Raw genomic sequence first — 13,976 nt, 5'->3', positions numbered from 1 at the left:
TTCACAAATCTGGAAAGCTTGTGAGCTGCTGACAGTGACCAGATGGGCTGAGGGAATCACTCGGCCAACCCCAGTCTCGACTTCCTCACCCCCTGCTCCCGACAGGATTGCTGCAGTCCAGATGCATGATGGGACACTTCTACACTGACAGTGTGGTCAGCGAGGTTGACCAAAGCATCTGTGGGTCTTCACACAGTCCAAACATGTAATCTGTTTTCATTTAGACACTCTCAGCACAGCATTCCTCACTGCGCCGCTGTATCTGTATCTTTATGTGTGGGTTTGTGCATGAGGGAGTGATAAACGGTATAATTGTGTGCTGACTAAAGAGAGAAAGTGAACGATAAAAGGATTTAAAAAAATGTAAATGTATTATGCCTCAGCCTGCGTCAGTGTGGATGTGCGTGTGTGTATCTGGATGATTGTATTTCTGTGTGTTTGTATGTTTATCTTCATACATGCTTACTGTAGATACAGAGTACCTTTGCTCTTACTCTATTTCTTGAGCACCTTTTCAGTTGACGTGAATATTGTACTCTCGAAACTGAAGTTTTTGTTTGGCCCAAATCACTCTCGATATATCACAGATTGCAAGAGTACAATGTGAGAATTTGTTTATTCCTTCCTATACAAGTTTGCATTTTAGTGTGTTAGATATGCACGTGTAATTGCGTGTGGCCAATCATTGAGCCCCTTGAGGGTTGTGGAAAACTCTTTGTGATTTAGCTTCTCTCTGGAAATGGACGTAATTCTGAGAGTTCTGATCTTTGCGTGTCCTCGGTTGCGGCTCGACCAGATCTGTAGCCGATGGGATGGATGGGATGCGGCTTGTTGCTTCCTGAACCACATGGAATGCTATCTATCTGTCAGCCGCACTATGCGGGCAGGGGGAAGGGATAGGGAGAAACAAGAGAGGCTGGAAAGATAGACACAGAGAGTAATACCTGTACACAAACAGAGAGTGAGTGTGTGTATGAATTCATATAATTAGAGTAAGTTACAGGTGGTTAAACACATTGCGATTAATTCCTTATTGGTTGATCATATGAAAAGCAACAGGAGAGGAAGAGTGAACATGCCATAAAGGTCCTCACTAAAAAACAAACTGGAAACATCTTGATTGCATGGTATGCATCATACTTGACCACCAGGAAGCCTCATATCTTTGGACAAATATACCAATTCTATCCTCCTAAATTACAAACTGGTTCCCCATTGAAGAGGGCCATACTCCATTTGTTGACACCAGAAGGGTTCACCACAGAAATTTAAGTACACGCTAATTAGTATCCAGTCATGCAGATAGTTTGGGATCCATTGTGGGGATTTTGATTTGAGTTGCGTTTCCAACCCAATTTTAGGGAGTTGACTGTAATTTAGTTTGTGGTGCTCATAAAGTAAAACAAAATTAACAGGGACATCTTGTGTTCCCTTTTACTTAGGATAAAGCTCAGAAGATTTAAATAAAAAGTTGTTAAACAGCTTGAATGGTGTTTGAAAATGGACATTTTTAATTGAGGTGAAACAACCCTCTATGATGTTTCTGAGCTGAAACTGCTTTCACCACGCAATTCCTGTGTGTTTCAATTTGAGCAGTTAGCTCCCACTGATATTGCAGTGTTGCCATCATGTGCAACGTCACCAAGCGTGGCTTTAATTAAATCAAATTAAGTTAATTTCTAATTTGGCTAACAACATGTATGATTGTTCTTTGTACAGGCAAGAGGCCCTGCTGGCAGCCATAAGTGAGAAAGACGCCAACATTGCCCTGCTGGAGCTTTCCTCATCCAAGAAGAAGAAAACCCAGGAGGAGGTGGCATCTCTGAAGAGAGAGAAGGACGGTCTGGTTCATCAGCTCAAACAGCAGGTAGGATTATTACGCATGGAGGTGAACACCTGGAAAACCTTTTGGTCAGTTATTTAAAAGTAGAGGAGCAGCGATGGAGAGGAAGTGTGAAGAGGAAGGAGAAAAAGGGAGTACAGGTAAGGTGGCAATGATGAGGGGAGCAAAGAAAACAAGAGAGGCAGAGAGGAGCTGAGTCCAGATGTGACCACAGTCCACCGACCACCAAGAGTAAATTTAGGATTAAGCTACCCCTCCCACACTCACCACACACAAACACACACAGAGTTCACATGTTCTACAAATCTCCAGTGGCAACACTTTCATATGAAATTTGTGTTTATTTTAATGTTCTATCTGCAGATATACACACACACAGTAACACACACAACCTAACACATGACCAAATGCCTCTGTGGTTCCACACAGAGGTCTATTCACACACTCTGAGACACACTCACACACAGTAAAGGTTCTCGTGGGTCTAGTAAATTAACCAACCCTTTAGTGGATGAGCCTACTGGGAGTTTGGTGGATTTCTTCTTCACTGGTCTCCCGTCTGTACATGTGTCTTCTCACTTTCTGTCCATATCTCTTCTTGTTTTTGTTTCTTACTTGATTCCCCCTGAGACAGTTATTTGATGCTCCAATTCAGGATAGTTTAGAGTGCAACAGCAGATGATTTTCCAAGATCAACACTAATAAATAATTTGATACATAATAAGAAGGTCAAAGTCAGAGCTCCAGTGCTTCACCTCAATCCTGCTGACTCCAATTACTGTTTATCTCATGATTTTACCACGTACCATAACCATAGCTGCTGTGACATGAGCTTATGGGATGGTGAGTTGAACCACTAATGGACTCGGCTACACACTAGGCCTGTAAAAACAACGTTTGGATATTTATTGTATAAAAAAAAAGCATAGATTTGAACAATTTCAATATTCATTTTTAAGCATTATGTCCATGACATCGCACCTTTACTTGACTTAATTTTGTCAGAGATCCTGTTTCTATTAAGAAACGACTGATTTGTGAAGTTTAAATATAGAGTAATCTACGCATTACCTTCTCATTTCCCTACTACACAAATGTATGTATCGTACATGGGACCAACAGTTGCACATTGCACGTACCAACCACACAGGGTAAATAATGGCATTTAACATATCACAACCAAACCGAGATGACACAGCTTTGTGCTGCTCATATCGATAAAAATATAACTATTATCTTGTTGCAAAAGATTCCCAGTTATTGACTATTGCCACAAAAACACTTATTGGATAGAATAAGGTGCAGAGTATTCAATATAACATGTGCAGGTGTGTGTTTCATAGAGTGGGTGAGCATAAGGTGTTCGAAAGTGGCTGTGTCAAATGAAGTCATTATAACATGCATCACTCTCCTCTCTCTTCCTCCCTCATCCCTTCATCTTTCTCCGTCCTATTTGAAGTCTTTTATGACACCTCAGGGTCTCAAAGGTGGTTACTCACAACACAGAGACTCTACTGTCTGGTGCAATGTGTGTGTGTAGGGGTGTGAGTGGTTTAATTCCCCTATTTGGATTTTCTCTCTCACTCTCTCTTTCTCTCTCTCTCTCTCTCTCTCACTCTGTGGTATCATCATTTTTAGTCCCTCAATGATGGATCACAGCCAAGACTTCCTCAGAATTCCCATCTGTGTGTGTGTGTGTGTGTGTGTGTGTGTGTGTGTGTGTGTGTGTGTGTGTGTGTGTGTGTGTGTGTGTGTTTACAGTGTAACTATCAAGTGAGCGGATGCTGGTGTAGTATTTTTAGCCCGGTCCTTCAGAGTGACATATGCACACACTTTGCCACTGATAACCTGACAGATGGACAGTTGTGTTTTGAAATTATAGGTAAGTATAAATCAGTGATGAAAGTGAGCTGTAAACTCTGGTTGCCATCAGGTGATGGCAGGTGAAAACAGAAGGTAGTATTTTTTGATTTGTAAAATAATAAAACGTCATTCATTGTCACAATTGACTTACCTGTGTGGTGGACGAACCGTGCCATCATTTTTTTAACGTTTCTCTGAAGAATCTTTGAAAGGCCATCACTCGCCAGGATGGACACTTTGCTTCTGCTATTAAACAGAACAGAAGGCTACATTTGAATCAACCGAATGCATGTAATGTAGTAGGGTGCTTCAGAATTACTCTGACACATTATTTTTAATAATCAGGTACGTACTAAGTATTTGTTCCATTTTCATCAGACTTTATAGAAAGAGAAACTTCAGCGTCTGAATGCAGTATTGTTTTAGTGTACAGTTTGCTTATGACATAGCAAAGATAACAACATATATTTAAACTAACCTGCTAAAGGGATGGATGCAAGAGAAAGAAGAATCTGTATATGTGCAGCACTTACACTACATACATAAAACACACCTGTGTGTGTTCAAGAATATACGGTTGTCCCTGAAACTGTCTCCTGTGTTTTGCCCTTTGACCCCCAGCCACAGTGTGAGCAGATGGCTGTAGATCAAGGTGACCTTAGCTCTCCTCACTCTTCTTCTCATATCTTTCTCACAGTCTCTTTCCTTCTCTTCACTTTTATTTACATTTAGCAGCATTTTTCTTCAGCAGTATGGTGGAGAGACTAAAACCACGAGAGAGAGAGAGAGAGAGAGAGAGAGAGAGAGAGAGAGAGAGAGAGAGAGAGTTGTGGAAAAGCAAAGAGAAAAGGGGGTGATTGTTGTATTTTACGAAATGGAAGGAGAAGAGGGGGAAGGTGTGGAATATACCACCATCTGCCCTTGCAAGAGACACATGTGGTTAACATTTATAGGTGGTGTATGTGTGGCCGTGGCCTTGGACATTGTTCCGCACCTGTGTGGCTTATGGACATTTTTAAGACTTTGGCTCGTCACATCACTGGTTGGTAGTTTCCAAGTTCCTGTTTAGTTGTTGTTGTTTTTTTCTAACCCACGTCACTCATTAAAACATAACCACACGTTGTGTGGTCACTTTGAACCTCTGAAACTTGAATCCTGTGAAGAGATGACTGTGTGAATGTGGCTTTAATCTAGAAGAAACTGCAGTTGAAAAGAGATAGTTCTGTTATTCAGGACAGAAGTGAACCAGTGAATGAGTGAGGAATGGGGATTTTATTAATTTGTCTCTCTCTTTACGCATAAATGTGAGTCTAATCTAGTTCATTCCTCCTTCAACATTTATGAAAATGAAATAATTCCTTAATTGCTCAACAGACACTTTCCATTGTTATTTGTAATGTTCCACTTCTCAACAACTTTATCTTCTTGACAGATACAAAAAAAAAATTTAATTTTGTATCATGATGAAATAGTTCTTGTCTAGCCATGACTCAGCAACTTTTCATTATTGATAATTGCACAGATATCAACGAGGTTCTCTTTTACAACTGGGGGAAAGATGAAACAATAATCTGATCTAATATTCCTCTGAGTCTTATCACGATAAAATAATTTTATTCGAAGCATGACTCAGCATCCCCCCCTTGCTTCAATCCATGTTCATTTATTTCTCATTCTGTCAGTTGTCAGCGGGTTACAGCAGCGCCGTAGGAAGGATAGATGGAGGGGAGAAGAAGAAGGGAACAATGAGACGAGGAGAGAAATAATGGTGTGATGATTAGATTAAGTGAGAAAGAGAGAGTTGGCACAGCAAGTGCGCTGAGGTCAGCATTCCTGACAATTAGAGAAATGGGGAAGATGTAAAGAAAGACCAGCAAGGAAAGTGTGTGTGTTGTGTGTGAATTTTCTTCATTCCTTCAGGTCTCTTTCTTCTCCTTTAAGTCATTGCTTTAGAAGTTGTGTTTTGGGTTGAGCAGTATTACATATGGATAGAGGACAGACGAGAGAATAAAGAAAGACCGTGGGAGAGCCTGTCCCACCAGAAAATGACATGATTAAATCTCACACCGAATCAGGCATTTTCTGAAAGCGTCAGTCCTCTCGTTAATTTAAACAAGGGTGGTGCGTTTAGCCTGCTCTGGTGTTAACTGTGGGGGATGAAGAAAAGATAAATGCTTAAATGATAGCACTTGTAGTTTGACTTTATTGAAGAAATTGTAATTTCTTGATTATTGTTGTTCTGAGTTTGTACTCATGGTTGAATGCACTTATTGTAATTAAATGTAATGTAATGTTCCCGTCCTGTCCCATACTTTGCCAGATGTTACAGAGGATGTAAAAGTAAGTCCAGCTATAGTTGGTAATAGAATCAACCGGCCCCTTAGCATCCTCTCAGATCACTGATGTCAACACTGAGGGATGGGTTAGAGACGGTATACAGGACTGTCTCAGAAAATTAGAATATTGTGATAAAGTTCTTTATTTTCTGCTTTATTTTGAACCCACGCCTCCAATTGGAGACCAGAAGCCTCTTTGCTGAGGAAGGGGTCAAGTCTTGAGTCTGGGGCCTTAGACCACTCGGCCATCCTGACAGCTGAATGAAGAATTCTGTCCTGGGTACATGATTTAACTGTAACATCATGCGTTGCCTTGTAAAAAGATCTGTCAGAAGTGGGATTTGAACCCACGCCTCCAATTGGAGACGAGAAGCCTCTTTGCTGAGGAAGGGGTCAAGTCTTGCGTCTGGTGCCTTAGACCAGTCAGCCATATGACTGCAGACCCAAGATTTCTGTAAAGGGTAGATGATTTGACTGTAACAGCATGCAATGCCTTGAACCCACACCTCCACTTGGAGACCAGAAGCCTCTTTGCTGAGGAAGGAGTCAAGTCTTGAGTCTGAACTTGCCTCCTTCCTCAGCAAAGAGGCTTCTGGTCTCCAAATGGAGGCGTGGGTTCAAATCCCACTTCTGACAGATCATTTTTCACTCCTGTTGTTTTGCAATATAGACATCTCAAGATGGGGCTCAAACTCACGCCCTTCTTTTGTTGTACCAGGCCGGCTAGTTGAGGGGGTTCAAATCCCACAGATCATTTTACCTGCATTTTTACAAGGCAACGCATGATGTTACAGTTAAATCATCTACCCAGGACAGAATTTTTGATTCTGCTGTCAGGATGGCCGAGTGGTCTAAGGCGCCAGACTTAAGACTTGACTCCTTCCTCAGCAAAGAGGCTTCTGGTCTCCAATTGGAGGCGTGGGTTCAAACCCCACTTCTGACAGATCATATTACCTGCAGGTTTCATCCCTGTTGTTTTGCAATATAGACATCTCAAGATGGGGCTCAAACTCACGCCCTTCTTTTGTTGTACCAGGCCGGCTAGTTGAGGGGGTTCAAATCCCACAGATCATTTTACCTGCATTTTTACAAGGCAACGCATGATGTTACAGTTAAATCATCTACCCAGGACAGAATTTTTGATTCTGCTGTCAGGATGGCCGAGTGGTCTAAGGCGCCAGACTTAAGACTTGACTCCTTCCTCAGCAAAGAGGCTTCTGGTCTCCAATTGGAGGCGTGGGTTCAAACCCCACTTCTGACAGATCATATTACCTGCAGGTTTCATCCCTGTTGTTTTGCAATATAGACATCTCAAGATGGGGCTCAAACTCACGCCCTTCTTTTGTTGTACCAGGCCGGCTAGTTGAGGGGGTTCAAATCCCACAGATCATTTTACCTGCATTTTTACAAGGCAACGCATGATGTTACAGTTAAATCATCTACCCAGGACAGAATTTTTGATTCTGCTGTCAGGATGGCCGAGTGGTCTAAGGTGCCAGACTCAAGACTTGACTCCTTCCTCAGCAAAGAGGCTTCTGGTCTCCAATTGGAGGCGTGGGTTCAAATCCCACTTCTGACATAACATTTACCTGCAGGTTTCATCCCTGTTGTTTTGCAATATAGACATCTCAAGATGGGGCTCAAACTCACGCCCTTCTTTTGTTGTACCAGGCCGGCTAGTTGAGGGGGTTCAAATCCCACAGATCATTTTACCTGCATTTTTACAAGGCAACGCATGATGTTACAGTTAAATCATATACCCTTTACAGAATTCTTGGTTCTGCTGTCAGGATGGCCGAGTGGTCTAAGGCGCCAGACTCAAGACTTGACTCCTTCCTCAGCAAAGAGGCTTCTGGTCTCCAATTGGAGGCGTGGGTTCAAACCCCACTTCTGACAGATCATATTACCTGCAGGTTTCATCCCTGTTGTTTTGCAATATAGACATCTCAAGATGGGGCTCAAACTCACGCCCTTCTTTTGTTGTACCAGACCGGCTAGTTGAGGGGGTTCAAATCCCACAGATCATTTTACCTGCATTTTTACAAGGCAACGCATGATGTTACAGTTAAATCATCTACCCAGGACAGAATTTTTGATTCTGCTGTCAGGATGGCCGAGTGGTCTAAGGCGCCAGACTTAAGACTTGACTCCTTCCTCAGCAAAGAGGCTTCTGGTCTCCAATTGGAGGCGTGGGTTCAAACCCCACTTCTGACATAACATTTACCTGCAGGTTTCATCCCTGTTGTTTTGCAATATAGACATCTCAAGATGGGGCTCAAACTCACGCCCTTCTTTTGTTGTACCAGGCCGGCTAGTTGAGGGGGTTCAAATCCCACAGATCATTTTACCTGCATTTTTACAAGGCAACGCATGATGTTACAGTTAAATCATCTACCCTTTACAGAATTCTTGGTTCTGCAGTCAGGATGGCCGAGTGGTCTAAGGCGCCAGACTCAAGACTTGAGTCCTTCCTCAGCAAAGAGGCTTCTGGTCTCCAATTGGAGGCGTGGGTTCAAATCCCACTTCTGACATAACATTTACCTGCAGGTTTCATCCCTGTTGTTTTGCAATATAGACATCTCAAGATGGGGCTCAAACTCACGCCCTTCTTTTGTTGTACCAGGCCGGCTAGTTGAGGGGGTTCAAATCCCACAGATCATTTTACCTGCATTTTTACAAGGCAACGCATGATGTTACAGTTAAATCATCTACCCTTTACAGAATTCTTGGTTCTGCTGTCAGGATGGCCGAGTGGTCTAAGGCGCCAGACTCAAGACTTGACTCCTTCCTCAGCAAAGAGGCTTCTGGTCTCCAATTGGAGGCGTGGGTTCAAACCCCACTTCTGACAGATCATATTACCTGCGGGTTTCATCCCTGTTGTTTTGCAATATAGACATCTCAAGATGGGGCTCAAACTCACGCCCTTCTTTTGTTGTACCAGGCCGGCTAGTTGAGGGGGTTCAAATCCCACAGATCATTTTACCTGCATTTTTACAAGGCAACGCATGATGTTACAGTTAAATCATCTACCCAGGACAGAATTTTTGATTCTGCTGTCAGGATGGCCGAGTGGTCTAAGGCGCCAGACTTAAGACTTGACTCCTTCCTCAGCAAAGAGGCTTCTGGTCTCCAATTGGAGGCGTGGGTTCAAACCCCACTTCTGACATAACATTTACCTGCAGGTTTCATCCCTGTTGTTTTGCAATATAGACATCTCAAGATGGGGCTCAAACTCACGCCCTTCTTTTGTTGTACCAGGCCGGCTAGTTGAGGGGGTTCAAATCCCACAGATCATTTTACCTGCATTTTTACAAGGCAACGCATGATGTTACAGTTAAATCATCTACCCTTTACAGAATTCTTGGTTCTGCAGTCAGGATGGCCGAGTGGTCTAAGGCGCCAGACTCAAGACTTGAGTCCTTCCTCAGCAAAGAGGCTTCTGGTCTCCAATTGGAGGTGTGGGTTCAAATCCCACTTCTGACATAACATTTACCTGCAGGTTTCATCCCTGTTGTTTTGCAATATAGACATCTCAAGATGGGGCTCAAACTCACGCCCTTCTTTTGTTGTACCAGGCCGGCTAGTTGAGGGGGTTCAAATCCCACAGATCATTTTACCTGCATTTTTACAAGGCAACGCATGATGTTACAGTTAAATCATCTACCCTTTACAGAATTCTTGGTTCTGCTGTCAGGATGGCCGAGTGGTCTAAGGCGCCAGACTCAAGACTTGACTCCTTCCTCAGCAAAGAGGCTTCTGGTCTCCAATTGGAGGCGTGGGTTCAAACCCCACTTCTGACAGATCATATTACCTGCAGGTGTCATCCCTGTTGTTTTGCAATATAGACATCTCAAGATGGGGCTCAAACTCACGCCCTTCTTTTGTTGTACCAGGCCGGCTAGTTGAGGGGGTTCAAATCCCACAGATCATTTTACCTGCATTTTTACAAGGCAACGCATGATGTTACAGTTAAATCATCTACCCTTTACAGAATTCTTGGTTCTGCTGTCAGGATGGCCGAGTGGTCTAAGGCGCCAGACTTAAGACTTGACTCCTTCCTCAGCAAAGAGGCTTCTGGTCTCCAATTGGAGGCGTGGGTTCAAATCCCACTTCTGACATAACATTTACCTGCAGGTTTCATCCCTGTTGTTTTGCAATATAGACATCTCAAGATGGGGCTCAAACTCACGCCCTTCTTTTGTTGTACCAGGCCGGCTAGTTGAGGGGGTTCAAATCCCACAGATCATTTTACCTGCATTTTTACAAGGCAACGCATGATGTTACAGTTAAATCATCTACCCTTTACAGAATTCTTGGTTCTGCTGTCAGGATGGCCGAGTGGTCTAAGGCGCCAGACTTAAGACTTGACTCCTTCCTCAGCAAAGAGGCTTCTGGTCTCCAATTGGAGGCGTGGGTTCAAACCCCACTTCTGACAGATCATATTACCTGCAGGTTTCATCCCTGTTGTTTTGCAATATAGACATCTCAAGATGGGGCTCAAACTCACGCCCTTCTTTTGTTGTACCAGGCCGGCTAGTTGAGGGGGTTCAAATCCCACAGATCATTTTACCTGCATTTTTACAAGGCAACGCATGATGTTACAGTTAAATCATCTACCCTTTACAGAATTCTTGGTTCTGCTGTCAGGATGGCCGAGTGGTCTAAGGCGCCAGACTTAAGACTTGACTCCTTCCTCAGCAAAGAGGCTTCTGGTCTCCAATTGGAGGCGTGGGTTCAAATCCCACTTCTGACATAACATTTACCTGCAGGTTTCATCCCTGTTGTTTTGCAATATAGACATCTCAAGATGGGGCTCAAACTCACGCCCTTCTTTTGTTGTACCAGGCCGGCTAGTTGAGGGGGTTCAAATCCCACAGATCATTTTACCTGCATTTTTACAAGGCAACGCATGATGTTACAGTTAAATCATCTACCCTTTACAGAATTCTTGGTTCTGCAGTCAGGATGGCCGAGTGGTCTAAGGCGCCAGACTCAAGACTTGACTCCTTCCTCAGCAAAGAGGCTTCTGGTCTCCAATTGGAGGCGTGGGTTCAAACCCCACTTCTGACAGATCATATTACCTGCAGGTTTCATCCCTGTTGTTTTGCAATATAGACATCTCAAGATGGGGCTCAAACTCACGCCCTTCTTTTGTTGTACCAGGCCGGCTAGTTGAGGGGGTTCAAATCCCACAGATCATTTTACCTGCATTTTTACAAGGCAACGCATGATGTTACAGTTAAATCATCTACCCTTTACAGAATTCTTGGTTCTGCAGTCAGGATGGCCGAGTGGTCTAAGGCGCCAGACTCAAGACTTGACTCCTTCCTCAGCAAAGAGGCTTCTGGTCTCCAATTGGAGGCGTGGGTTCAAATCCCACTTCTGACATAACATTTACCTGCAGGTTTCATCCCTGTTGTTTTGCAATATAGACATCTCAAGATGGGGCTCAAACTCACGCCCTTCTTTTGTTGTACCAGGCCGGCTAGTTGAGGGGGTTCAAATCCCACAGATCATTTTACCTGCATTTTTACAAGGCAACGCATGATGTTACAGTTAAATCATCTACCCTTTACAGAATTCTTGGTTCTGCTGTCAGGATGGCCGAGTGGTCTAAGGCGCCAGACTTAAGACTTGACTCCTTCCTCAGCAAAGAGGCTTCTGGTCTCCAATTGGAGGCGTGGGTTCAAATCCCACTTCTGACATAACATTTACCTGCAGGTTTCATCCCTGTTGTTTTGCAATATAGACATCTCAAGATGGGGCTCAAACTCACGCCCTTCTTTTGTTGTACCAGGCCGGCTAGTTGAGGGGGTTCAAATCCCACAGATCATTTTACCTGCATTTTTACAAGGCAACGCATGATGTTACAGTTAAATCATCTACCCTTTACAGAATTCTTGGTTCTGCAGTCAGGATGGCCGAGTGGTCTAAGGCGCCAGACTCAAGACTTGACTCCTTCCTCAGCAAAGAGGCTTCTGGTCTCCAATTGGAGGCGTGGGTTCAAACCCCACTTCTGACAGATCATATTACCTGCAGGTTTCATCCCTGTTGTTTTGCAATATAGACATCTCAAGATGGGGCTCAAACTCACGCCCTTCTTTTGTTGTACCAGGCCGGCTAGTTGAGGGGGTTCAAATCCCACAGATCATTTTACCTGCATTTTTACAAGGCAACGCATGATGTTACAGTTAAATCATCTACCCTTTACAGAATTCTTGGTTCTGCAGTCAGGATGGCCGAGTGGTCTAAGGCGCCAGACTCAAGACTTGACTCCTTCCTCAGCAAAGAGGCTTCTGGTCTCCAATTGGAGGCGTGGGTTCAAATCCCACTTCTGACATAACATTTACCTGCAGGTTTCATCCCTGTTGTTTTGCAATATAGACATCTCAAGATGGGGCTCAAACTCACGCCCTTCTTTTGTTGTACCAGGCCGGCTAGTTGAGGGGGTTTTAAATCCCACAGATCATTTTACCTGCATTTTTACAAGGCAACGCATGATGTTACAGTTAAATCATCTACCCTTTACAGAATTCTTGGTTCTGCTGTCAGGATGGCCGAGTGGTCTAAGGCGCCAGACTCAAGACTTGACTCCTTCCTCAGCAAAGAGGCTTCTGGTCTCCAATTGGAGGCGTGGGTTCAAACCCCACTTCTGACAGATCATATTACCTGCAGGTGTCATCCCTGTTGTTTTGCAATATAGACATCTCAAGATGGGGCTCAAACTCACGCCCTTCTTTTGTTGTACCAGGCCGGCTAGTTGAGGGGGTTCAAATCCCACAGATCATTTTACCTGCATTTTTACAAGGCAACGCATGATGTTACAGTTAAATCATCTACCCTTTACAGAATTCTTGGTTCTGCAGTCAGGATGGCCGAGTGGTCTAAGGCGCCAGACTCAAGACTTGACTCCTTCCTCAGCAAAGAGGCTTCTGGTCTCCAATTGGAGGCGTGGGTTCAAATCCCACTTCTGACATAACATTTACCTGCAGGTTTCATCCCTGTTGTTTTGCAATATAGACATCTCAAGATGGGGCTCAAACTCACGCCCTTCTTTTGTTGTACCAGGCCGGCTAGTTGAGGGGGTTCAAATCCCACAGATCATTTTACCTGCATTTTTACAAGGCAACGCATGATGTTACAGTTAAATCATCTACCCTTTACAGAATTCTTGGTTCTGCTGTCAGGATGGCCGAGTGGTCTAAGGCGCCAGACTCAAGACTTGACTCCTTCCTCAGCAAAGAGGCTTCTGGTCTCCAATTGGAGGCGTGGGTTCAAACCCCACTTCTTACAGATCATATTACCTGCAGGTTTCATCCCTGTTGTTTTGCAATATAGACATCTCAAGATGGGGCTCAAACTCACGCCCTTCTTTTGTTGTACCAGGCCGGCTAGTTGAGGGGGTTCAAATCCCACAGATCATTTTACCTGCATTTTTACAAGGCAACGCATGATGTTACAGTTAAATCATCTACCCTTTACAGAATTCTTGGTTCTGCAGTCAGGATGGCCGAGTGGTCTAAGGCGCCAGACTCAAGACTTGACTCCTTCCTCAGCAAAGAGGCTTCTGGTCTCCAATTGGAGGCGTGGGTTCAAATCCCACTTCTGACATAACATTTACCTGCAGGTTTCATCCCTGTTGTTTTGCAATATAGACATCTCAAGATGGGGCTCAAACTCACGCCCTTCTTTTGTTGTACCAGGCCGGCTAGTTGAGGGGGTTTTAAATCCCACAGATCATTTTACCTGCATTTTTACAAGGCAACGCATGATGTTACAGTTAAATCATCTACCCTTTACAGAATTCTTGGTTCTGCTGTCAGGATGGCCGAGTGGTCTAAGGCGCCAGACTCAAGACTTGACTCCTTCCTCAGCAAAGAGGCTTCTGGTCTCCAATTGGAGGCGTGGGTTCAAATCCCACTTCTGACATAACA

General features: G+C 43.9%; 1 protein-coding gene across 1 annotated transcript in view; it reads left to right on the top strand.

The window, feature by feature from the left end:
- LOC306752525 (ELKS/Rab6-interacting/CAST family member 1-like) overlaps window positions 1–13,976 on the top strand; it is a gene marked incomplete at both ends in the record, with an annotated part of 135,456 nt that overhangs the window by 66,416 nt on the left and 55,064 nt on the right. Inside the window, one exon of the mRNA XM_079236291.1 lies at window positions 1,720–1,867. Coding sequence (XP_079092417.1) covers window positions 1,720–1,867 — 148 coding nt within the window. The remainder of the gene's footprint in view (window positions 1–1,719; window positions 1,868–13,976) is intronic.

The sequence above is a fragment of the Taurulus bubalis genome (genome assembly GCF_910589615.1).
Source record: "Taurulus bubalis genome assembly, chromosome: 20".
Taxonomy (NCBI): domain Eukaryota; kingdom Metazoa; phylum Chordata; class Actinopteri; order Perciformes; family Cottidae; genus Taurulus; species Taurulus bubalis.
The sequence above is the reverse complement of the archived record's forward strand: the minus strand, read 5'-3'. Positions and strand labels throughout refer to the sequence as shown.